The sequence below is a fragment of the Malurus melanocephalus genome, unplaced genomic scaffold, assembly GCF_030028575.1.
Source record: "Malurus melanocephalus ecotype Western Australia unplaced genomic scaffold, MMel_1.1 scaffold_57, whole genome shotgun sequence".
Classification (NCBI taxonomy): domain Eukaryota; kingdom Metazoa; phylum Chordata; class Aves; order Passeriformes; family Maluridae; genus Malurus; species Malurus melanocephalus.
In genome coordinates this window covers 1954680-1978151 of record NW_026623289.1, presented here as the reverse complement: position 1 = coordinate 1978151, position 23472 = coordinate 1954680, and the positions used below count along the sequence as shown (strand labels likewise).

At 43.6% G+C, this 23472-nt stretch overlaps 1 protein-coding gene across 1 annotated transcript in view; it reads left to right on the top strand.

The window, feature by feature from the left end:
- Positions 1-23472, top strand: part of RCOR1 (REST corepressor 1) — a 79935-nt gene that overhangs the window by 40007 nt on the left and 16456 nt on the right. Inside the window, exons 4-5 of the mRNA XM_057365763.1 lie at positions 17310-17362; positions 21349-21510. Coding sequence (XP_057221746.1) covers positions 17310-17362; positions 21349-21510 — 215 coding nt within the window. The remainder of the gene's footprint in view (positions 1-17309; positions 17363-21348; positions 21511-23472) is intronic.

The window sequence follows — 23472 nt, the reverse complement described above, 5'->3', positions numbered from 1 at the left end:
CAGGGACTCGTGCAATATTTGGTAATTAGTAGTACCTTTTCCTCCACAAAGACAAATCCACATCTGGAGCCCATGGAGGTTTTAAATGCCAGAACAATTGCAGTGCCTTGGAATTCCACGTGAGGGCAATTAACAGTGCTCTGTGTGTGTCTGGGAAGAAGTCTCAGTGCTGCTGCCAGATGGCAGAACTAGTGTTTGAAAGGCTTGTCTAGCTACAGTTCTCCTCATGAATAAGTAGGACTCCTTGATTAAAGGGCTCCTGTTTGAATGCAGTAACTAAACCTAAGTGCTTTTGGGGGAGGGAGCTGAAAAGAGCTAATTTTGACTTTGTGCTTATACCTTTTTTGGTTTTTTTTAATCCTTTCTGATTCAGAGACCAAGAATGAGAATCATGCATTCCCGTTCTTCTGCAGTTTTTGTGGTAGCACTATTAAAGTGGATACCTGGTTTTCCCCTAGACCCAAAGGCTAGGATGCATCATGAAGTACATGTGAAGATGTAGTAGCATTTGCAAATTAAGGCAGCAGAGATTGTGCACAAACTGGCTCTGTCATAAAGGCCTGTGCTCTGCCCTGGGGCATTTGTTCCACTGAGTAAGTTGCCCCTTAAATTACAGAAGGATGATGGTGCTGTGATCTGCAGATAAAAAGGGCTTTGCAAGGATCATGTTTGCCTTCCCTCCTTGTCTGCTCCCTGCTGGCTATTGGATGCTGAAATAAATAAGACTGATGAGGAGAGGAATGTATTTCACAGTTATCTACAGCAAGAAACCTCTTAAAAGGTATAACAGTGAGAAATTGTTGCTGCCACCAAAAGGAATGACTGTTCATGGGTTGTATGTGGCACAGGCAGCTATAGGAATCTGCCTCTCAAGTCTGAGTGTCCTTAGAATCTCAGCTCAGTTTTGGAACCTTTAACTCATGCCTGATAGGAAACAGGTTTCTTGAAGAGGGAAAAGAAAATGGAGGAGGAAAAAGAGGGAAGAAGTGTGGAAYTGAGTAAAATAATCCATGACTGAGTATTCTGTGGTATTCTGCACAAAAATATAGAGCATGGAGAGGATGTAATAGCTGCTAAGAAGATGTCATGAACATAAGAGGTAATTAAAAATGCATTATGACATTGATAAATAAAAACTAGGTGGCAGTTTTCTGTTAATATAGGCAAAAAGTTGGGGGAAACAACATGAGTATAAGAAGAGGGGAAGAAGGAGTTTCTCAAAATATTGAAAAATTTAATAAKAATATAGACTCATCAGTGAGTTCACCTTCCAAAAAAGGTACAGCAATAAAATTAATAMATTTCATATGGAGTTTGGGAAGTGAAGTTATGAGGCTGTTGCATAATACATGATGCAAGAAATATCTCCCAGGTGCCTTGTTGATACAGGGGGATGGGGTTAGGAAATTAAGCATCTAGTAGTAGTAAAAATCCAAAGGAGCATTGTGACAAATGGCTGAGGGGATCCTGGGTTGGCAGATGGGGAGGGGGCAGCTGTGCAGGGAATGGGAGAACAGGGTRGGGGCTGGCTGGTCATTGCTTTGTTTTGTGTCAGTCTGAGCTGATCCTTTTGAAAGGAATCAGATATTCTTGTCTCTATCTGACTACTTAGAAATGAACTGAGAAAAACAAATCTTGTTGAAGTTAGGTGCTTTTGAGTTTTTTTTTTTTTTGAGACTATAAAAATGGATTGATTGGTAGAAATAAGTTTATTGCTCTGATGTATTCAAGAGAGCTGTTAGTCACTGATTGCATGAGAGCATGATTCAGTTCCCCTTCCTTGCAAAAGATGGGATCTTCCTCCTGAACAMCACTGCTCTGCAATGGCTATAGAGCACTTACTAAATGTATCACAAGCAGAGTTCCCTAATCTGCATTATGGTTTATGATGAAAGAACATCAGGGGACAAGAGGTCTCTCCAGCGACTCTGAAGTTCACTGACAAATCTTGGCATCATTGRTAGTGAATCCTAATTAAATGAGGTCCATGGGGATGTGTGAGAGGGCTGATGATGATCAACATTTCCATCAGTGATGTGGGAATTGATATAGAATTGTGGATGAGCCGTAGACTGACAGGATGGTAAATAAAATAAATGCTACTGACAGTCTTGTAGAGTGCTTTGGGTCTTTTYCTAACTTGGACTGCTGCCAATGCAATGGGCTCTTAATGACCCAACTGTAGGTTTATGAATCTCAGTACTGAAATCTCTGACCTTCTATATCAAGCCTGATGTTTGGAAAGAAACTGACTTAAAGAGCAATCTTGGGGAAACAGTGGGCAGGTAATTCAGCAAAGCTTCCCAGTGTCCTGCTTGACTCAGTAGATGATGTGGGTGTAAAGAGTGAGGCAGTCACTGGAACAGTTTGCTGCCTCTGCGCACAGCAGCATTCAGGAGAATGAACTTTGACTTCAGTGTTTAAAAACTGAGAAAAGGATGGAGACAGGAGCTACTAAAACATTATGGAAACTGAAGATGAAGCAAACTCCCATCTGTTTAGCTTACTGAAAAGAGACTGAAGGGGGGCTATTGTCAATTATTCTCTCAAAGAGAAATTTTGACATAATAAGAGACATGCATAATACAAATAGATGGCTGCAAAATAAGCCCACACAGACTGAAATGAAATGTCCAAGTGTATGGAGATTTTTTTTGTTGTGATTGTCTACTGGAAGTTATCCAGCGAAGTGGTGGATTCTTGTATTTCTTGATGCCTTTTTAAACCATGGACTTTTGTGATGTATGTTATCCTTGGTTTGGGGAGATCATTCATTGGCAATGTGAAATTGCAAGTGGAAGGAGCTGTGGTCTCCAGGAGGTTGGTGTAGCCCCATGGGATGTACGTACATCTGTGAGTCCCAGCTAGCACATCCGTTTTAATACTGCTGTTCAGGCTGAAGTGTAGGTGAGCAAATCCTTCCAATCAGCAGTGCATTGGTACCTRTGATTACTTTTGTTTGTACTCCAAAGCCTTTAATCCATCCTGTGCCTGTAAGTCACAGGACTCTTCTCTGTTCCTGTGGCTGGGGCTCAGCATGAAGATAGAAGTAGTGCAGCACGCTAGCTCTTCCTCAAAGTGAACTTGTGAGCAGGAGAGTTCTGTGCAATCAGTGGAACTTCTGCAACTCACCCCTGTTAAAGGGGAATCTGTGCTAAAAAACACTGAGCAGGTCAGTAACAGTACTCAGAGCAGTGTGCCTGGTSGGTTTGGCAGAGGGCTGGCCACACTGGTGGAGGTTGTGGGTTGTCCTGTAAGCTGCTGAAATGAATCCCAGAAAGACCAGCATGTCAGCCAAGACATGGTGCGTATCTGCATATCTGATGCTCCAGGCTCACACAATTAGTTAAAAGTTGTTTGGGTCYCAAGCACCCTGTGTATTAAATGTTTTAATCACACTGAAGAAATCTTTTGCCTGAATGCCATGAAATGATGGATGCAATAGAGAAGATGAAAACAAAACTATGTGTTGGCGCATTGCTGATTTTTTTATCCTGTACCTTGTTAACCATTAATCCTGGATACAAACTGCTTACTGCCTTGCCCATATTAATGCAGAAATTGAGTGCTGCCAGCATGGTCCATATCTGCAGCCAGACTTTGGCTTTTGAGGGGTCACTTGCATAGCACTGCCACCATAGTAGTCACAAAGTTAGCCCAAAGCTAGAAGTTTGTCCTRTCTCTTTTGAAGAAGAAAGAAAGAAATGTCACGGTGCAGTAACTGAACATTTGGACTTAAAATAACTGCTCCCCTTCTAGCTCTGCTCCAAATACCCTGTGCTGTGGCTGGGGTCACAGCTCTCACAGAGAGCTTGCTCTCGAAGTGAGACTMCTGAGAGGCTCTGTGGACTTGGTGCCATGCAGGGCAGCTGTGCTGGGACTCTGTCACAGAGGGTGGGGAAGGAGACAAGAGAAAAAATGATGCCTTGAGCAAGGTGACATTGAGGAACAGGAACAGCTAGGTGGAAGACAGGCATCTGCTCTTGGAGTGGCACATGGTGAAGGAGGAGGGGAAATAGTGAAAAATGCATTGTAATGACTCTGTGGAAACCCTGCACAGGATCGAGCTGGGCCAGCATGAAGCTATTAATAAAACAGCAGTGTCTCTCTCTGTGCCAAGTRCACCAGTCAGTGGAACCAAAAAAAATGACTTTGCGTTGGTTTGGAAATAAGGAAGTGTTGGCATGCAGCAGCTGCCCAGGAGCAAGGCACGGACACCAGTGAGACTGTAGGATGCGATTATTGCTTTTATGCATCTGCAGTTCAAAGGTGAACTGCAAGAAGGAAAGATGTATTATTTTGCTAGTGATAAGCTCTGCTTTGAAAGTAATTTTTCTTCTCTCTTCCTGACAGGATATGTGTGCTGTTAGATGGGAGTTTTGTTTTCTCACTGATATGTTGGTGGATATCTCCAGTGGATTTGCAGTTTATGGGGTGTCACTGAGCAGGCAGACACTGTTCCTAATATCCATAGGATATTGGACCATGGATGGCAGCTGGATCTATCTTCTGGTCTTGCAGTGCTGCTTCTGTTTGATCTGATGGTTGATTGGCATTACCAACTTTGACATTCACAGTCCCTTCCTTTGTTACCCTGTGGTATCTCCTCTTTTAGGCTGCAGCTGGCTCCCTGCTTTACRTTATGCCTGCCTTGGTACACATGGAGAGAATTCAGACACCCTCCTTCCCTCTGTGGAGGRGAAGTAGAAAGAGCCATGGGGCGTGGGGACAGAGAAACTCAGAATTRGGTGAAACAGCTGAGTGCTCCAACATCCTCCTAATGTGCTTGGCCAAACCCTGTGGCTGGGGGAAAGGGAGTAGTCCCTAAATGTGCTGCAAAACCTGATGCTGGGGAGGCAGTAATGTGCCAGCTGAGGCTCTGATGGAGGAAGAAGTGCTGGTTGCTATGGTTACTAAAGATATTAACCCTGTGGTGTTTGAATGGGCAAGGTTTAGTTAACTGTGCCACAGGCTGGGTAACTGGGAGTGTGTGGTGCTCCACCCTAAGAAGTTATGAGTTGGCATTCAGGATTTCAAAAGCTCATGTCCCAACTACGTTTTCAAGTGTGCTCTGGTCCTTAGTGTGTCAGCAGCCTTCTTAGGGTGTGAGTGAGTTTTGGTAGCTGTTCTTTCTTGTGACAGTGAATGCCAAAATTTCTGAGGGCTGATTGCAGTTTTAAGTGGCCAGAGTCTGTCTCCAGTTTTAGTTCAAGGATTAATCTTTGCATGAAATGGACTCTGGATTACTCTTTGGGTTTTCTTCTAAAGGGAATGTTGAGCAAGCTTGGAAATCTATTTTGCCTGTTTTCTAACCTAAAATGACTATCAGGATGAAGGACATGAAAATGTCTTCTAAGTTTGCTGTATGTGTCTGATCATGATTTGTGGGCTGGTCTCTGTTTTCAGTGTGTAGCTGGGCCACAGCTTTTTCAAGAAGAGCTTCTGCTTGGACAGAGCCTTTTCCCCCTGGCTCACTTTTTTTGTCCTGTGAATTTTGTGGACATATGATTCCCATCACTACCGTCATTAGCTCTCATTTTCCATGGGGTGTAGCGTGCCCTAGGAATAAATAAATGAGAGCACAAAACCACAAATGGGAGAGTGTAGATTGAGGAAAGTGTTGATCTTWAAAAGTCTCCCTTTCAGAAAATAAAGCCCTTATTTAAAAAGATGCATTTAAAATGGAAGGGAGTATTGCTTCTGAGATATTTGAGAGCCATGTCCTCTGCAGCACACAGGCACCTTCCTCAGGCAGCAGCAGTGAGGCAGAGGATGTAGTCTGGTATGTATTCAGCATCAGAAAAGCTRCTTTGTAAGTCCATCCTCTCCATTATGCTCTAAACAGGATCCTCAAAACAGTTGAAATTGTGGTTTTATTTTGAGTCCCCTCTCCTCTCCATCCTGTGTTGTGATCTGGGTTGTGACTCCAAAAAAGGTTGTGTTGATGCTCAATAAGAGTGCAGCCACCTTGGCCAGGGATGGGAGAGTGAGAGCTGCTTAGGCTTTGCCACCAGAGAGAAAATAGTATTGTTGAACTCCTAGCTGAGCTTATAGTTGGGTTTTTTTTTGTGGCTGGCGAAGTTCTGTGGGAGGTTGTGAAGGAAGGAGCATATGTATTGTGCTTCTCCTGTTTGGGATTTTTCTGCTTGTTTGTGTCCAAGGTTTTACTTGCTGAGGTGTTGGTTTCCCTTTTTTTGGTAGTAGTAGAAGTATGAGTTCTAAAAAAAGAGCTGCTCGGTCTCTAGGGGTTGGACAGGAGTTATGCTTGTCTCCTAAAGGTAGGTGTTGACCTTTTGTTGCTCAAGGGAAGATAGTACAAAAATCAAAACTTAGGTTAGTGCTGTTTGTRTATGCTCCTTACCTAGAAATACCAGTTTATTTTCTGTCCCAGTGACAGCAAAAAAGGATTAATGGAAAAGCAGAATTGGGTTTATGTTTATCCCTAATCCAAATTTCATATTATGCAGCGAACCTGACAGCTGTGAAGCTTGGATGTAAATGCAGTAGCTGAAGAATGCAACTCCACGAATTCAGAAATGAAAGAATTAGTTTAATTTAAAATTCTGCTTGAATTTAGCTGTAGAAATAATAGTCATGGCCATTTTTCCCAACAGCTGCTGTAGCTACACTTCAGAAAATGCTCAAAAGATRAAGGTGAAGGAATGCAATTTTTCATTTCAACTAAGAGAACTTTCAATGCTTATAGCAGCAATATTTTGAACAGCAAAAAGAAGATACACCCATAGCCTTTGAATGCTGGTTATGCCCGAAATGGCTGAGTTGCCTCAAACTTAGCTGCAGTTCCCCCTTTGTTTGTCATCTGCTGTGCTAGTTGCTGTTGCAACGCTGTGTGGAAATCTCAGAGCAGCTTTCATCATTATTGCTGCAGGTTGATATTTCTGGATCCTGAATGCATATTTAAATTAAGAGGAAATTTTAACCCTTTGACAGTACTGGAGTCAGAAAGGCAATTTAGTTTGAGAGAACTATTTGTATATTTGGATGAATTTTAACAAAGGTGCRCTGGATTGTGTTGTTGTGGTTTTTGTTGTTTGGATTTGGTTTTTTTTTTCCCAAGGCCCAAAAAAAAAAAAAAAAGCCTAAAGAAGAGAATGTGTTGGAGAGCATCCAGGAAAAGGATGCCTTATCTAAGGTAGCGTGTTATCCTGAAGGAATTTTTGCTGCTGTTCTGGGAGGGGGGAGTTAGTCACCAGTTTCTTCATGTGCCTTGTTCTCTCCTGCCACCTGTTTGTTCCTCGTTTTCACTGCAGTGTGATCCAGACCTTCTCCAAACGTGTCAAGATGACCCACTTTGAAAATGCCGACTGCCACTACTGCGGGATTGAACCAGTGCTGGAGCTCGGAAGAAGCTTTTTTCCTAAGAGAAGTCTAGAGACAGGCTGCTGTGGATGTAATGGAGTGATGATAGCTGTGTTAAGAGTTACCCTGGCAGCGAGCCTTGATCTGAAATACGTTTTGGAGCAGCCTTAGCCAGCCTGATCGGCGCTGTGCGAGTTGTAGGACCAGTATGACGAGAACTAGGAGACTGCAGCTGCTTCACACTGCTTGGCCCAGCCCTGGCATGGGGCTGAGTGTGCTCTAGATTTGCTGGCAATGGTAGGCTTGGGGCATTTCAGAGGACTAGGTTGTTTTTTCTCGTCTCCTGTCTCTTATGGTAGCTGTGAGCAAAAAAAAAGGGTCAGGGAACTGAGGGTACCTTTCTATGTTCTTTTTAAAAAAAATTTTTCCTTTGAACAAAGTTAGTCAACAAGTACATGTTTATAGGTATATGATGGAAGCTGTGCACAGGCAGGGAGGAGCTGTTGTGGGAGATGTCTCCACTGAGGAATGCTTGAGGAGATCGTAGCTCTAACAGCTTGCTATGATGAGTTCATATGCTGCCAAGTGTGACCTTTATAGACGTGCTAGTGCAGGAGGCAAAGCAGCTCGGCTTTCTCAAGGACATGTGCCAGAGTTTCCCTCATCATTATGTGTTTGCTGTGGCATTATTTGCTCTAATTAGGAACCRCTCCTACTCCTTAATTTTCCTGTACTCTTACTTTTGCACTCCACATTAAGTTGCTTCCCTGTTCATGTGCTTCTTGTGCCGGTTCATATTATTGTAGAGTCATAGCACTGCAGTTTTCTAGCACTGCTAGGATTGGTGGTAATAAATAATTTTTCAGAAAGGAATAGCTTTCTCCTGGCTAAATGCCATGACARCCCACCATGGATATTCCAGGGTATTTAGTAACATTGGTTTATCATAGGCTTTTCCGCTGAGTCTCTTAGGGTCAGCCTTGAAGGCAGGGCTTCAAGGCTGTATGTTATTCATGTTTCAGCATGTGCTGGAGGAATTTGTAACTTCTGATTTTTTCTAAACTGACTTAATTTTATGGGTATTTGAATACCTTAGTATCTGTCAATGTAACACTAATACTTGGATTTAGAGGCTACCGTAAGGATGGTGTTATCCAAGATCTGGCTGTGGAACCTTGCTGTCTTTCTGCATGAACTTCTTGGAGAGGTCAGACACATCTTTGCATCTCTTTYGCTTCCCAGTCTGTAGGAAGTAAACAAGTGCAAGAATGGATGCACTGAGTGTGTCTCCCAAAGGCTGCCCTGTCTGTAGTGGGGTGATCCACATCTGCTGAGGGCAGCAGCTGTGTGACTCAGACTTGTCTCCTTCCTCTTGCTGACTGCTGGCTTGCCCGATGCTTCCTTTCTGCCCAAGTGACATCCCTCAAGGAGGTAGCTAGGGGACAAATTGATCATTTCTTTTGCTTTTGTGCCCTATATAAAGGGAGTCAGCGTGGCTTCTCCTTTCTTGTCACAGGCCTTATTATCAGTAACAATAATAATGAGCTGTWATTTAACCTGATGGCTATTCTGCTCCCGCATACCCCTTGTGTGTGTGCCCTCATGCTGCACAAAGACCCTGTGTTGTGGGGAAGTGCAGTTACACATGCTGTTTAGGAAGCCTGGCTCTGATACAAGGCTTTCATTAGTCTGCATTCCTACAACAACAGAAAATATAATAGTTCTGGTTTTTAGAAGCTTTCAAAATCTCTTTGAGGTTGGAAAATGGACTTTGTGGAAGGTTTCCCCCTCTTTAGAGTGTTTCCAGTCTGGATGTTCTTTGGTGGCTTCTGAAGCTGGTTGTCAACGGGTTASTTGATGAAGCGTTATGATATTCTCTCTCTGACTGTTTTGCAGACCAAGAATTTCAATGTATAAAGTGTGATGTGGATGAAGAGCTGAGAATGTTCCTAGGCAGGGTACTGAAGCCTTGTATTGGACTACTAGTAATCTGACTCTGTGGTCACCCCTACTGATTCTGTCTGATCAGTGTGTGTCAAATTGTATTTTTTTTTTTTTCAGATTAGCAAATACAGTTTTTGGAAAGCATTCACTGGATCAGGCATTTTCAAGGAGTGTGAATAATAATTTCCATACAGAAATCTGTGCAAAGGAGTTCTTTTCTAACCCAAGTTAGCATCGTCTGCACTGAACAATATGATGAATTTTTTTTTAATAATCTGCCTCTTGTCACAACTATTGATAGTGTTGCTACTTGAGTTGCTTGGGTGTGTTGCTGCCTGTAGTTGAAGTGTATAATCCAAGGTTGTAACCTCCCAGTAGAGTGAACTCAAGCCATGGTTTGACAGCAAAATAAATCTGACTTTAGGGCTTCTCGGACTGAAYTGAGAGCACTGTACTGAATAATGCAAAGAGCTGTTCTGCCATAAACTCACTTTGTTGTTTAGGTGTTTGCTGTGTGCATTTTTCCTGTCTGGAACTTCTCTCTCTGTATTTGAAGGTCATACATGAGAATGAGTGTTTTCTCCCTKCTGGAAGATAATTTGTTCTGGGTCTGTGCTCTCACATGGACTTTAAACCCCCTATCAATTGCTCTGATAATTGCATTTAATACAATCTGGTGTCTGATTTAGGATCAGGCTTGCACTGCTAAATGATGGCTGTGCTCAGATCCCTTATGGTCACAGTTAGGTCCTCAGGTGATCCCGTTTGGCTGTCCCTGTTCTGTGCTAGGTCCCAAAGACAGTATTTCATTTTTGTTACTGCCCTGTCAGATCTCTCTTATCCTTTTCTGCAGTACATCTGGCAACATCTGGGCTYGTGGTTCTGTAGATAATTAAACCTGTGCCATCCCTCCAGTAAAGCAGTGTTTAGTGCTATGGCAGAGCAAATTTCTGACTGAAGGTTGAATGTGATGGATGTATAAGAAGCAGTCTTTCTTCCCAGAGGATTCTCTGTGGATGTCCTTACCATGGGCATCCATGTGGCCTTTCTGAAGGGGAGAACAGCAGCATCAGAGAGCATCAGCCATGTGGCTTTCCTTATGGTAATCCTCATTAACACTCTGCCCCATGTATATACACAGTATGTCGAGACTTTTCTTGGTGTGATGGTGTCAGCTGAGRGTACAGCTTCAGGAAGGAACAAATGTTGGTAAAGACTTTGAAAGTTACATGTGTCCTAGCAAAAGGCCTTTCCTGGTAAAGAGTTYAATACAGTTTTGGCAAGCCACAAAAACGATGCTAATTTGTCAATGTGCCAGTGTCTGTAGTACAGCCTTCTAGCTGGTATAGTGAAATCTAAAGACAAATGARTGGGACCTCTAATCATCACTGAAGTTGCAGCTTTGAACTTGTCCTTAGATGCAGGCTGTGCAAAGAGCAATATTCACAATAATGAAAAAGGTGGTAGGAAATGCAATATTTCTTTTTAGCTAATTATTGTGCACTGCTTGGGGACTAATTGCTTTTGTGTGACAGATGAAGCTTTTAGTAGATATTAGGGCTTTTATAGGGATAAATYTCCCAGCAATGGGGCACTGCATTTTATTACCTGATGTATTCTCTCCAAGGCTGCAGTTTCCATGCTCCAGGTGTGGTTCTAGAAGAACAACTTCTCACCAGTGCAAGTTTTTGTAGGCCAGTTCCTACCCACCTGCTCATCCCTGCCACTGTGCAGTGCTGGGACAAGGAATTTTGGCTTGAGCCAGTCTCATTCCTTTCTGAAATTATAAGAGTTCATCTCTTCTCAGGCTTGTGTAACCTTCCAACCAAGGGATTTTTATATGATACGCAACCATATAAAAAGTGTAAAACTTTTTATGAATAGTTTTCCACTTTGGTCAGCTCTTCAGTGGTTCCACRGCTGGTACAGGACAAGGGGGCAGCCTGTGTGTGTAGGGCTGGTGACAGGAGGGTCTGGGACTGCCCCTTCTGGGAGGTGAGAGCATCCCCATACTTTTCAGCCACSACTTAGTGCTTTGTAGGCCTTAAATTGCTGCTTGGGTGAGGAAACTGATGTGCTGGGAGAGAGTTTTTGGGTGGAACAGTTTGCCAGTCTGGTTCCCTGGGATTCCAGGCAAGTGCTTGTACTCCCAAATGGAAAGATGTGGACGGATAGGGGTGCTTAGTCTGGTCCTGCTGCCATAGGAGACTTCTAATGCAGTGGCACCCTGTGGTCCTTGGTAGGTGGACAAGAGATGATGCACAAGTAAAATCTGAGCAACAGCAAGGTGAGTTGGTGGGAGGTTGATTGATACTGTGGAGTCCCATGACTCAGGTTACCATGCCCTGTTGCAGCATATTTTCTCTTGCTCCTATTCAAGTCAGCTTCTCCAGGTARGGTCAAGTTTTCCTTGTCTTGCACTTGCATCTGGACTTTATCCTCACCTGCTGCAGTTGCAGTGGAGTTGAAGCCTAAATCCTCTTGTGCCTTCAGATGCGTGAAGTGTTTTTTAAGTGGCCTTTGTGTCTATGTGAGTAGCACTGTCTGTTCCTAGAAACAGTGTTAGAGGAGGCTGTGTGCCTGCCCAGGTGGGTCAGCCCTGGCCACAAAACAGGTCTGTGCTGTCTCCCTCTCCTCTCCTGCCTGTTACAYGCATCACATCTTAACCAAGAACAGGAAATAGCTTTTCCAAGGCATAAGAACCTTTTGAATAGAAACACAGAATAATAAAGATTTGAAAGACTTCTAAGATCGGGTGGGATTTGTTTTCTTTTAAGTGACTTTGTTCAGGATCTTCATCTGCTTCCCCKGCTCTACCAGTTGTCGCTAACTTTAGGGAGACGATTGAGCAGACTGGTGTGCTTTTGTCAGCTTCCTCTCCYGAGCTGGGACCACGAGGTGGCAGGAGTGTTCCACCGGTGCCGCCCGGCCAGCGGGACGGCAATGCAGCTGCTCATTTTTATAGTCGAGGTAAAAACTGTGTTCAGTTGTTTGCGTACCGTCATAATTGTGTTTTGAAATTTGGAAAAGTTTCACGTGAATGTGTCTACATGTCCTTATTTTCTTTATATAGTATTGATTTATTTTGGGTCTTGACTTCTTTTTATTTTCCTTTTTTTTTTTTTTCATATTCTCAAGGGAAGTGGAGGGAAGGGAAAGATGTATAGCAACATCCAGAATTCCTTGCAGGTTCCAGCATTGATCAAACCCTGTGAAGCACATTACTGAGGCTGCGAAGGATGCTGCTTTTGTCCTCATTTCACCCCGTTCTGTCAGGGTATTGCATCACGTAATATGCAAAGTGTTCAGAGCTCCTGCAGTACCCTAGTAATAGGGGTGAAGTGAGGTTGCAGCAACAGCTCTACCTCTGCATTCCTGTTGCTCTCTGTAGGCTTTAGCACACTYGCTCGTGCTGCAAACCTGCCTTGGGGTCATTGAGTCTGCTGAACACAATGTGATCCTTGTGGGGCCATTAAGAAGCAATTTGGGTGGGGAGGGAAGAAATTCTCTGGAAAGACCCACTCAGAGAGATGTAGTGTGATCAAATGGTGATGAGGGGCGTTGTTATTTTCAGGCACGTCTCTTTTCACTGCTCTCCCACCCTCCTGAAATTAATGCTCATGTTTTACGTTTCAATTCACTGTTCAAGGATGCGGGACTGAAAATCAGCAATGCAGTTGTTTGCTCGTTCCTTCTTCCCTGTATCAGTCAAGAGGGTCCTCTGTCTTCTGCTTCTAGTGAGGAATTTTTGCAGGGAAGTGGTTAGCAAAAGGCAAGTCTTTATGAGAAAGATGTCTGGGAATAAGAACACAAAATTCAGGGGGTTAAGGGCACCATTTTGGTCAGACTCCCCTCTCCAGAGGGCAGGGAGGATGGAAGCATCTTTCTGTGCTTCATTTGCCATTCCCTTCCATTTCCCTTATCTCTTTGGCTGTGTTAGTGCTACACCCCGGGTCCTTCAGTCAGCTCATATTCAGGAGATGTGTGTTTTAGCATCTGAGCACTCTGCRCCCCTCTTTGCTGGTGGCTGTATATGTGAGGTTCTGTTCACTTTGCATCCTTGCCTTTTATGCTTCTGCCTTCCTGAGMATATCTGGCTATAGGAAGAGGCTCTTTGGCCCAATGCTCACTCCATTTTGGGTGTGGTTGGACAGGGTGATCCTGCTCACCCACAGGCAGCTAAAATGCATGCAAGAGAAGAAATGTAGCCAAATAGGTGAAGAAATATCAGTTTATGGTTCTCTTCTCTGTCCCTCCCCCCCATCTGGTTTCTAGTAGCAACAAGARCCTTCACAGGAGCAATGCATCTCCTATGTCACAATATTCAAGTATCATTGTATTTTTGGCCAGGTCTGTGTTGAAACATCTTTCTGGTGTAGGGAAATTAGGTGGATGGGAGGGCAGGATACTCTTATCTACCTTGTTTGAGGAAAAGTTACACTGGTRGAAAGAGTGCTTGGTGGTGTATTTTGTGCAGGGGCAAATGGGCTGGGATTGCTCTGCTGCTCTTGCTTGTTTCCTTCTGGAAAGCAGCTCAGAGCTGTGCTGGCAAGCTGTCTCTTCTGGTGTAAGCAGGACTCTGCCCCAGGCTCCTCTGGCTCTGAATTGGGATGTCTAAACAGATTGCTGGGTTACATGCTGAGCGTGACTGAATTCCCCTGAAATGCAATGAGCAGAATTTCACGTGCCTGCTGCCCTGTGCTTGCTAGAGGTACGGGGGGAAGGCAGAGATGGAAGAGGACACWTCTTTATCTGGTGTGGCATGTCAAGCATTGAGCTTGTGGCAATTCCAYGCTCTACTGGTATGGGAGACTAAAGGGATCCTGTGACTCAGCTGGTGCCATGCTCTTCCTTGCTTACTTCATATGGAGGGGGATGGTAAAGGAAGAGCAATCGGAAGGATTGCTCAAGGGACTGTCATACCTCTCGGATGGTGCAAGCATCAAAGCGAGTGAGCTCACCATTAGCCAAGAAATGACAAGCAGAAGGGGCTAGATTGGCAGTAAGCAGGCAGGAAACAAGCCAAGAGGAGAGTACGGTCATGTACTCCTTGTCCATCCTTCACCCACGAATGCTCTTTTAGTGTGTAGGTGTAGTATTGCTGCATGCTCGTGGTCACTTTACTGCCTTATTGCCTTTCTCTTACTTTTCTTTTCTCATCTTCCACTGTAACAATGAGGTATAATGTTGAGGTGTTACAGAAGCTACCATGACAGGAAAAGCACCTTTCATGGTCCTTTCACGGTGTCTAGTCACTCATAATCTACTGTTTGGCTCMGTAGTGTATTGACTTGTTTGAAGAAAAATCTTGCTGATATATGGAGATCTTGCTAATATTCTTGCTTAGTTGGGAGAGAAAATGCTGTCATGATTTTTTTGGGGAGAAAATGTGTTTTTGTTACTTAACAGCATCAGGCATAAGAAAGGTAATACATTGGAAAGGAGAACAATTTCATCTCTTCTTTGTATATAATAAAGGATAAGATGGTGAAGTCAAATGAGGAACTGTAGATCTTACCACAGTGAAAGCAAGATAGTTAATGCAGTAGTACTTAGCATTCAGGAGCTTAATTCTGCCTTGGACTTGAGAGAATTCAGCTCCTTTCCCTCCTCCTTCCTTCACGTCCTCCTTAGACAAAATATATAACACTGCGTGTGCAAGACCTGTTTTTTAAGGAAGCAGAGAGCATTTAGCTGAACTACAGGGAAATGCTGCATGTAGGGTTTCCTGGCAGCCTTTGTTTTTGATGTGGTTTTATAACCATCTGTAATTCTGGAAGCACCTGAAGTTGCTCTTCTGCCCACATCTTACTGCTGTTCCCTGCCCTGTTTGGCATACGGAGGGAAGGGATGGTATGTATCTGAGGCAGTTCCCTCCTCTGCCTGTGTTTACCCTGTGTAGTTCTCCTGGATCATGTTCTCTGCTTGGGATGTGGTTTTGCAAGTTGGTTTTTTTTTTTTTTTTTTTACTGTGGCAGAGCTGATTTTTGAGGTTCATATAAGGCATCGGTAACCCCCAGGATGTTTTATTAGGCAATGCAGCAAAATCAGCCTGGGAAGTTTGTCATTGTCCCAGGCACSCCCCCTGCCTTTGCAACTATTTTGTTTCCCTTGTGCAAGGAAAGGTTGCTTGCAAGAAGGAAAGGTTTTCATCCCAGTTCAGCATGGTTCTTAGGGACAATTTGTTGACTTGGAGAGTCAGRTGTGTGTTTGTGCTGCAGCAGTGCAAATGAATGGTTGTGGCTAATCCTTTTTTCAATGGGCTAAAAAAACTTCTACTGAATGGGTCTAAAGCATGGAGCAACAAATAGGTTTGTCAGCCTATTGGGAGTCGCCACTGTGTGCTGGTGGGAGCTTGGAAGGACAAGAACCTCGTGGAATGTCCTTGCAAATGTGCARCTGTGCCTGTGTTTACAGCGTGCTYGTTTCCTGMCACAGTATRTGGCTGTATTAATATTGTCACAGACTTATGCATGGCACTTAAAGAGGCCCTCTTTTCGAACACCTTCTTGTGAAAATTAACACAATTTTTTTTGTGCTTTTCCTTTCCAAATGAAGGTCTGGCATTGCTATCACATGTCATGTTGGCTAGTCTAAAGACAAGATGTCTACTTTAAGTACCTAAATATAAATTCTTGTTATTAATAATAACTTGAAAATCAGAGGCTGCTGCTCTCATGCTGTATGTTTTCTGATTTATCCTGTCTATTTTTCCAGTACCTTTTGAGTTTATAGCTTAGTTTGCTAAGCTGAAGGAATAATTGAGAACTGTCGCATCTTGAAGGAAAAGCTTTAAAGAATGACATACTATGCTGAAAGAGTGTTCATAAAGGCAGAAAATATAGGAGAAGCACATTTGAGAGCTGAAGTTAATCATGAGGCCCAAACTGTGGGAAATGTGGCTTCCTGAGCTGCAGAGTGCACAGAACCATTTYCTTCCGGAGGTACTGCGCATGCTCTCCGTGAGTCTGGTGTTCAGCACTGAAATTTGCTTTCATTCCTCCCTGGATATCTGTAGAAAAAGAAGGGGGAATGATTCTTGAGTTCATCGCTGTGTGACTCGTTGTGAAAATTTTGTAGAAGGATGAGAACTTTGCCTGTGTGTATGTTTTATGTCAGAATGCTAGTATGTTGTTAGGGATCATTCAGGCAACCAGTCCTTCTAGCATCTTCCACTCCACTAGGTCAAGCAGGAGTCTCACCTTTTAGATTGATTTCTCATTTTTCAAGGGTGTTATTAACATTTCAGTGTGATTAATAATGGCCAGGCAAAAAGGCACAGACTTTAGAACACCATCACTGGTACTGACTTTGATCCAGTCTCCTCAAATAGGTGCTGTTAGTTGTAATATGGGCTCAGTTCAGTTTCCTCAAATAGGTGCTGTTAGTTGTAATATGGGCTCAGTCACTCTGAGTGAAACACATTTGGGTTTAGTCCCATCTATACAAAATACAGCTGCTTAGGGAATCTTCACATTGTAGAGGTTAAAAGCTCATGGGACATAATAATACAAGAGTGTGGGGCTTGGTCCAAGATGAAAATGCTGAGACCTAAGAATTGAAAAATTTACTGAGATATCTGCAGTAGTTATGCAATGCTAGGATTCTGGCAGTATTGGAGGGTATGGATTGTGTCTGGGGATGCTTTTCCTTAAGAAACCAAGTACTTTGGGGTATTAAAAAATCACCACCAACCAACCAACCAATAAAGTATCTGCAACAAAACGAACACACACCCCAAAAAGCAGCTGATAGTCATGTCTACAGTTTTGATGAGCAAGTTCTGAAATACTATAGGCTGTGTTTCAGAAGTACTCGAACTGGATTGGATATCATACATCATTTATGCTTGTTAAGGAAAATATGTATTTTGACTGGTGACTTGCTTTTCTTTTGTTCCTTTCCTGAATCATGGGAAACAGCAGCTGTTCATAAGAGTTCTCTGTGGAGGGCTGAAGTCAGAGCTCAGATCTGGGTTTTGGACTGGGAAGGGAAGATGAGATCATTGCATAAAAGGCACTTAACACCTTCTCTTTGTTTTTCAGTGGATGAATATATTGCCATTGCTAAAGAGAAGCATGGATACAATATGGAACAGGTAACAACCCTCTGAATATTTTATTTTAAAATTTTTATAAAGCATGTATTCAAACATGTCTTGAAGTGACTGCCTAGAACTTCTTTTCTTTCTATACCTCTATGTTTTCTATTGCTTGTCCCAAAACTGTTCTTGATAGTAGCTTGTGCTCTCTGGATACAGAGTTCGCCCCTAATTTCACATCAAAAGTCAGAAGAAGAAAAACAAAACCATTATAATTTCAAATGGACTCTGGCCATGAGTATTATGCTTTCTCTGGTGACTGCTTCTTGAGCATTTTCAGAACCTCTAAACAACGTTAAAAAGATTGGCTTATCTTTGGACAGCTGCCTGATTGCATTGCAGTTTCCAGCTGACTGCTCTGTCTCTGCTTCATGGATGTCTTGGCAGTTATTAATGAGCTATTGAACCATCACATGCTTTTCTGAGGCAAACCGATACCCACAGTTACTTACCTTAAAACTGTGCTGCAAATCATTTTGTGTTTCACAGATGAGCACTGTGGCTGTCAGTGCAGTAGCAGTGGATGACTTTGCCTGCTGCCACCGACCTTAGCCAGTACCTGTAACCTAGGGATGGAAATCCTGGTCTAAGAAACAGATCTCTYCTTTATTCCTTGTGGTCTAGGATTGTGTACTAATCTTTCCTGTGTTAAACTGATATTGATTTCAAAGGTTGCTGGGGAGATGATTAGATCTGTGCATGGGAAACTTCGCTGAATTCTGCGGAGTTTCCTTACTAATACTTGCCTGGAAGGGGAAGGCAGGGGATCTCATGACTTGCTGTATTGGCAAATCGTATATTGTCTCTCCAAAGTGATTCTACAGAAACTTGAAAGTTTATGAATTGTTCAGAGGTTGTGAGCACAGAAATCAATGACTGGGATGGGCAAAGGCTTCTATTTAATGATGATTCTGCTGTCATCCTTGAATCAGAYTTTTAGTGGTTGATATACTCAAAAAATAGTTGCTGAGTAAGAACACTGAAATTGAGATAGCCAGCAAATATTCCATCAAAACCAGGAATGATCAGACTTGATTATTGTAGTTTCTGAGAGCAGAAAACARTAATAAAAAGGGTGTAAAGGCATCAAAAGGCTGTGAAAAAATGAAAATAAAGGTGGTTACTCTCTTCAGCTGATACTGGTATACCCTAGTATTAGACATTGTGAGTAACATTTGCCAAGAGAGAAGGTCTTGRAATAATAGAAAGGGGTTTCAATATTTTAGTGGAGAAGTGTTGTTTGGAAAGTATAGACTGATACAGAAGACCGATCAAAATGAAGCTTGTGATTTAAAAAAAAAAAAAAAAAAGCCCACTGAATTATTGTGGTTTGAAAAACTTAAATTTAGCTAACAGAGATTTGCATTCATTTTAATGTTGAAAATATAAACCTCCCACTCATTCCTTGAAGTCTTTTTCTCCATTTTTSTCTCCCCCTCTGTRTACAGAAGTTGCATGACTTGCCACATCAGAGTGTAAAGTGGATGACCAGCTTGTAGAAGAGTTCCTACTCCTAAAAATTTTCTCACTTCTTCTGTAGCACTCTCACATAATACTCTGGAGTCAGACATTTCCCAGGTCCTTTGGGATTTCCTAGAGAGCTGTGCTAGGCATTTTCAGGAAATAACTGGAAAGGATCTATCTTATATTGCTCTGGAAGGCATGCGCTCATTTTGTATTACAGGGACAAGTGTCAGGGCTTTCAAATCAGGATGATCTGTTGTGTCACCAAGGGAAGCTCTGTCTTCAGTAGGTATCATCAGGCTTGCTGTTGGCTRGCTAACTGGACAAGCTGACTCCCTGGAAGCCAGTAAAAGCTCACTTTAGCAATTGGCCACCGTCTCTGGGCTTCGCTGGCCAAGGCAGCCCTTTCTCATGCATGCATTCCCCTCACAGCTGGTCACATTGCTCCTCTGTCCAGGTGGCTTGGCTAACAGTCCTTATACACAGATTGCCATTTTTGCACCTGTGCCAACTGCCCAAAACCTCCCTTTGCAAACTGAGACGTGYCAGTCTGCTGAAGGGGGTGGGAGCTGCTGGCAGAGTGCTGGGGCACGTGCCGGCCACTGCTCCTGTGCCCAGCAGTTCCTGTCCAGCTGGCTGATCCATGCCAGCCCGGCTCCCATCCCTGTCCTTTCGCTCCCCTCGCCCATGGCTGAGTGCCCTGTTGTTGGCTCTGCTGCTGGTGGATGATGGCTGGAGGCTYGGGGCTGTGCTGTGGGAGTCCCTGCAGCCTGGCCAGCTCCAGGGCGGGCAAAGGGCTGGCTCCTGTGGGCCAGTGAGCTCTGGCAGRGCAGGCCCTTGGGCTGGTGGTGCACACAGCTGTGGGTGGCTGGGCTGAGCTGTAGCAGTCACAGACATGGCAAAGCACCACAGTGAGTCTGGCTGTGAGCTGGGCTTTCCTGCCAGCATTTATCAGACACCCTGGGACAAAGGAGTCTGGGAGAGCCCTGTGCTCACCTGGTTGAGTGCAGAGTTCTTCCAGGGCAGCACGGGGTGGAAGAGGAATACTGATTTTCTATTAAACAAGCCTGTAAGGAAAACCTTTTTGTTTAGCTCTTGCTTTATGTAAGCAGCCTTCCCCTCAGTCTTCACTAATACGTCAGTGCTATTTAACGCTACCCTGCCCTCCCAAAATGTCTTGTTCCTTGTTTTTCCCTTGCTTCCTCACAGGAATATCAGGTAGAGCTCATATCTGAAGCTGAAGGGGGATGTCAGGGAGAGAAAACTCAGTCCTTTGTGGCTGTAGAATGGTTTCTTTGACCCCATCCTTGCCAGAATGACATCTCGAGTGCCTGTGCTGCAACCAAGACTGTCACTTGTTCTGCATGGTGGCAAAAGGGAGGAGAGGGTGTCCTGGCAGTGCTGAGGGGCCATTAGGGTGCTGGGCAAGATCTTGGGCAACACTAACATTTATATGCATGCTCTCTGCAGAATCTCAGGGGCGTGAGATCCCATAAAGGAGCTGCTTTTTTGCATAGCAAAGCAAAATGGGGAAACCCCAATTTTGGAGGGATTTTGTAATGCTGGGCCGTCAGGGCGAAACTACTAGATGAGGGTTACTATGGCTGCGAAACCTGAGCTGAGTTTGCATATGATGAGCAGGTTACTCTTACGTTTTACTCAGCACGTTAGGGATTGTTTTCGCTTCACAGCAATTGTGAAAGGCTGTTTTTTTAGCTCTGCAGAGTCAGGCCTTCCCAAAATGACTCGCAGTGGTTGCTGGCATGCCAGAGGTAGTGATGTGTCATAACACACAGGGGCTGCGGACCCCTGGGAGAGGGGGGCTGAGCATCCGTGTCTTCAGAGACAGCAGGAGAATTTGCAGGTTGGGAAGYGCAGCACATGTACTTTGTCTTTGAGACTGCAACAGCAAAATTAGACCTCTCAAGGGAGCAAAAGAGCAGTCCCCAGAATGAGTGAGATTTATTCTTCCTATGAGCCAGGGACTTTTTAGCAGCAAATCAAGGTTGTGCATGTTCTCTGCCTTTCCTTCTTCCTGTTCTTCTTTGATTCTCTTCCCCTTTTCCCCTTCCCCGCCAGAAAGAACCCCCTAAATATCTGTAAAAACTCCCAGTAAACTAAACCATCCTTCTAATTGCCAGGAAATAGAAGTCGAGCACTGCAATGAAGCTGCTTTTTGTCCAGTCTTTTTTATGTAGACTTCCCAAGTCTGTGCGTAGCTTATCTGTGCATACCATAATCAGTAAAAGTGAAATAATTTCTTTTTTTTTCTCCCACTTTTCTGTTGCTAATTTTTTATTACGTGACTACCTGTGTGGTTTTGATAAACTTCAGTTTGGTACTCACAGCCTAGCTGGGGGTCAGATTTCAGGTTTCTTGCACTCAGAAAAGCATCTGGTGTAGCTGAGTTAAAATTATGTCTAATGTGTTGCTTGAGAAAAATATAACTATCCCTTTCCATTTTCCAATATTGTTTCTTTTGATTACAATTGTCCCCTTGGTGTCTGTATTATTTCTAGGCTCTTGGGATGCTGTTCTGGCACAAGCACAACATTGAGAAGTCTTTGGCAGATCTGCCAAACTTTACTCCATTCCCAGATGAGTGGACAGTGGAAGACAAGGTCTTGTTTGAACAGGCCTTCAGTTTCCACGGGAAAACCTTCCACAGGATCCAGCAGATGGTAAGTGGTGTCGCAGGAGTGGAACAGCAGAATAGTCATCTTCAGTGCTGTTTGTGCTGAATGTGTGTCTAATGGTCTKGGGAGAGAGCAGGCCAAAGGGGATGTTAGAGGAAAAATGCTACCCTGAATAGAAACAATATTCCTAGAGTCTCTGTAGAAGTGTTTTCCTGAGGTGCTTTACTGGTTCAGGATAAACTTTGACTGTGCCATTTTTTTTGTTTGGAAATTACAGTTTTCAGTCCCCTGTGTGCTGTGGTAGTGTTTGTGTCAGCTGGAGTTCAGGCATGGTCTGTACACACATGCCCACACATACACAGCAAAGATCATCTCTGTGCAAAGTTGATTTCCTTTCTTACAGCCTGATTTTTAGGAATTGATTTTACTTAATGATGAAGTCTATGCTTAATGGGATTTGGGACTGTGAGTGGGTGCTGTGATGGAGGTTTATACATCATTTCAAGCTTTCAGTCAGTGCTTTTGGTTGGTAATGATACTGTTTTAAACATATGATTGAAAATGGTAGGGTAGATTTCGGCCTGAAAGGGAAGTATTAAGGAGTGTGCAATTTTCTTTTGAAAGAGGGAGAGGATGGGATGTAAAAAAGTTTTATTAATTTTGAGAGTGTCTTCAAGTGGTTCATCACCTGGGTGGGAGCTATACTTCTTTGCTCTCCTTCAGTTATGCAGTCTCTTGAGTGTTCCAGCAGGACCCAGTTCCACTGGCTGTGACCCTCTGAAGTGAGCCTAGGCTGTTGCAGTCTGTTCAACCTCTTTCAAGCACATGTGACACAGGTCTGTGTTGCTAATCCTGCTGGAAAGCAGTAGGTGACTTGCCTTCCAAGGATGAAGGTCCCTTTTCAAAAGGGTGGCAGAAAGGCACCCTCATGTGGTTTTCCTCATGTCCTCCTTGATGTGCCTTGTCCTTCATTGATGTTCATTTTTAAATGTTCTTGGAGTCCTAAGGCCTCCACACTCCCTTGGGTCAGGTGATGGAACTCTTGAAGGGTGAAGCTTCTTTATTCCTCTCTTCTTATATAGGCAGGAAAATAGGGTATGGGAATGTCCTGGGGAAAAAGGAGAACATAAAGCCCCTCCTGTTGGTTGGTTAAATGCCAAAGCAAGAAATTCTCAATTCAGTTTATGTGCAGAGGCATGGCTCTGTCCCTGAGTGAAGTGCATTCCARTACAGGGATGCCAAGCTCATGCACTGTTCCCTAGGTAATGATATTTTTTTATTGTTGCTCCCAGGAAAGCAATTCTGCATGAAAGGAATTAAATGGCACAAAGCTTTGTGTTTAGCAGGGGACAGGAATCAATGGCTCGGGACCATGTTAGTTGGTAGTTTATAGATGCTGCCCCATTAACACCCGTGCAGATTGCAACTGAGGGGAGAAATCTCCAAAGCCAGAGAATGAAAGGCAAGTTGTGTTATTTACCGGAGCTGGTTCTGATACTTTGGCACTCTTAGCATGGGTTTATAGCCAAGTGGATGTTTGTCATGAACAGCCTTGTCCCTGAGTTTGTTCTGTGGAACTCCTTTTAATTTCAGAACACCAGCCTATTGCATGGCTGTTGGCAGCACAACATTCATTTAGCACCTGTGCTTTGCCAGCGCCGATGGATTTCTGCCTGTGTGTAGCTGTGGGCCAGGGTGGGAGTGCTGGTGTGATCTCTTCTTAGAACCTAAAGTCAGCTGCACTTTGAGAACCAGGCTTGTCTCAGGTGAAGGCTTGAACTACAGTGTCTGAGTGAAAGAGATACGGCTCTTTCTCAAGTGTTTTGTTTTCCTCCCCACCAGTTTTGCCCTCCATGCTGAATCAGAACTACAATATGTTTTATTCATCAGAAAAGGCTGGACTTTTACCTTTTAAAAGTCCTCTATGAGAGCATCCATGTAGAGTACCTCAAAAGTAGAGAATTAGTCTTAATGTAGTTTTATGCCTTTTGGAGGCAGACTTTTCAT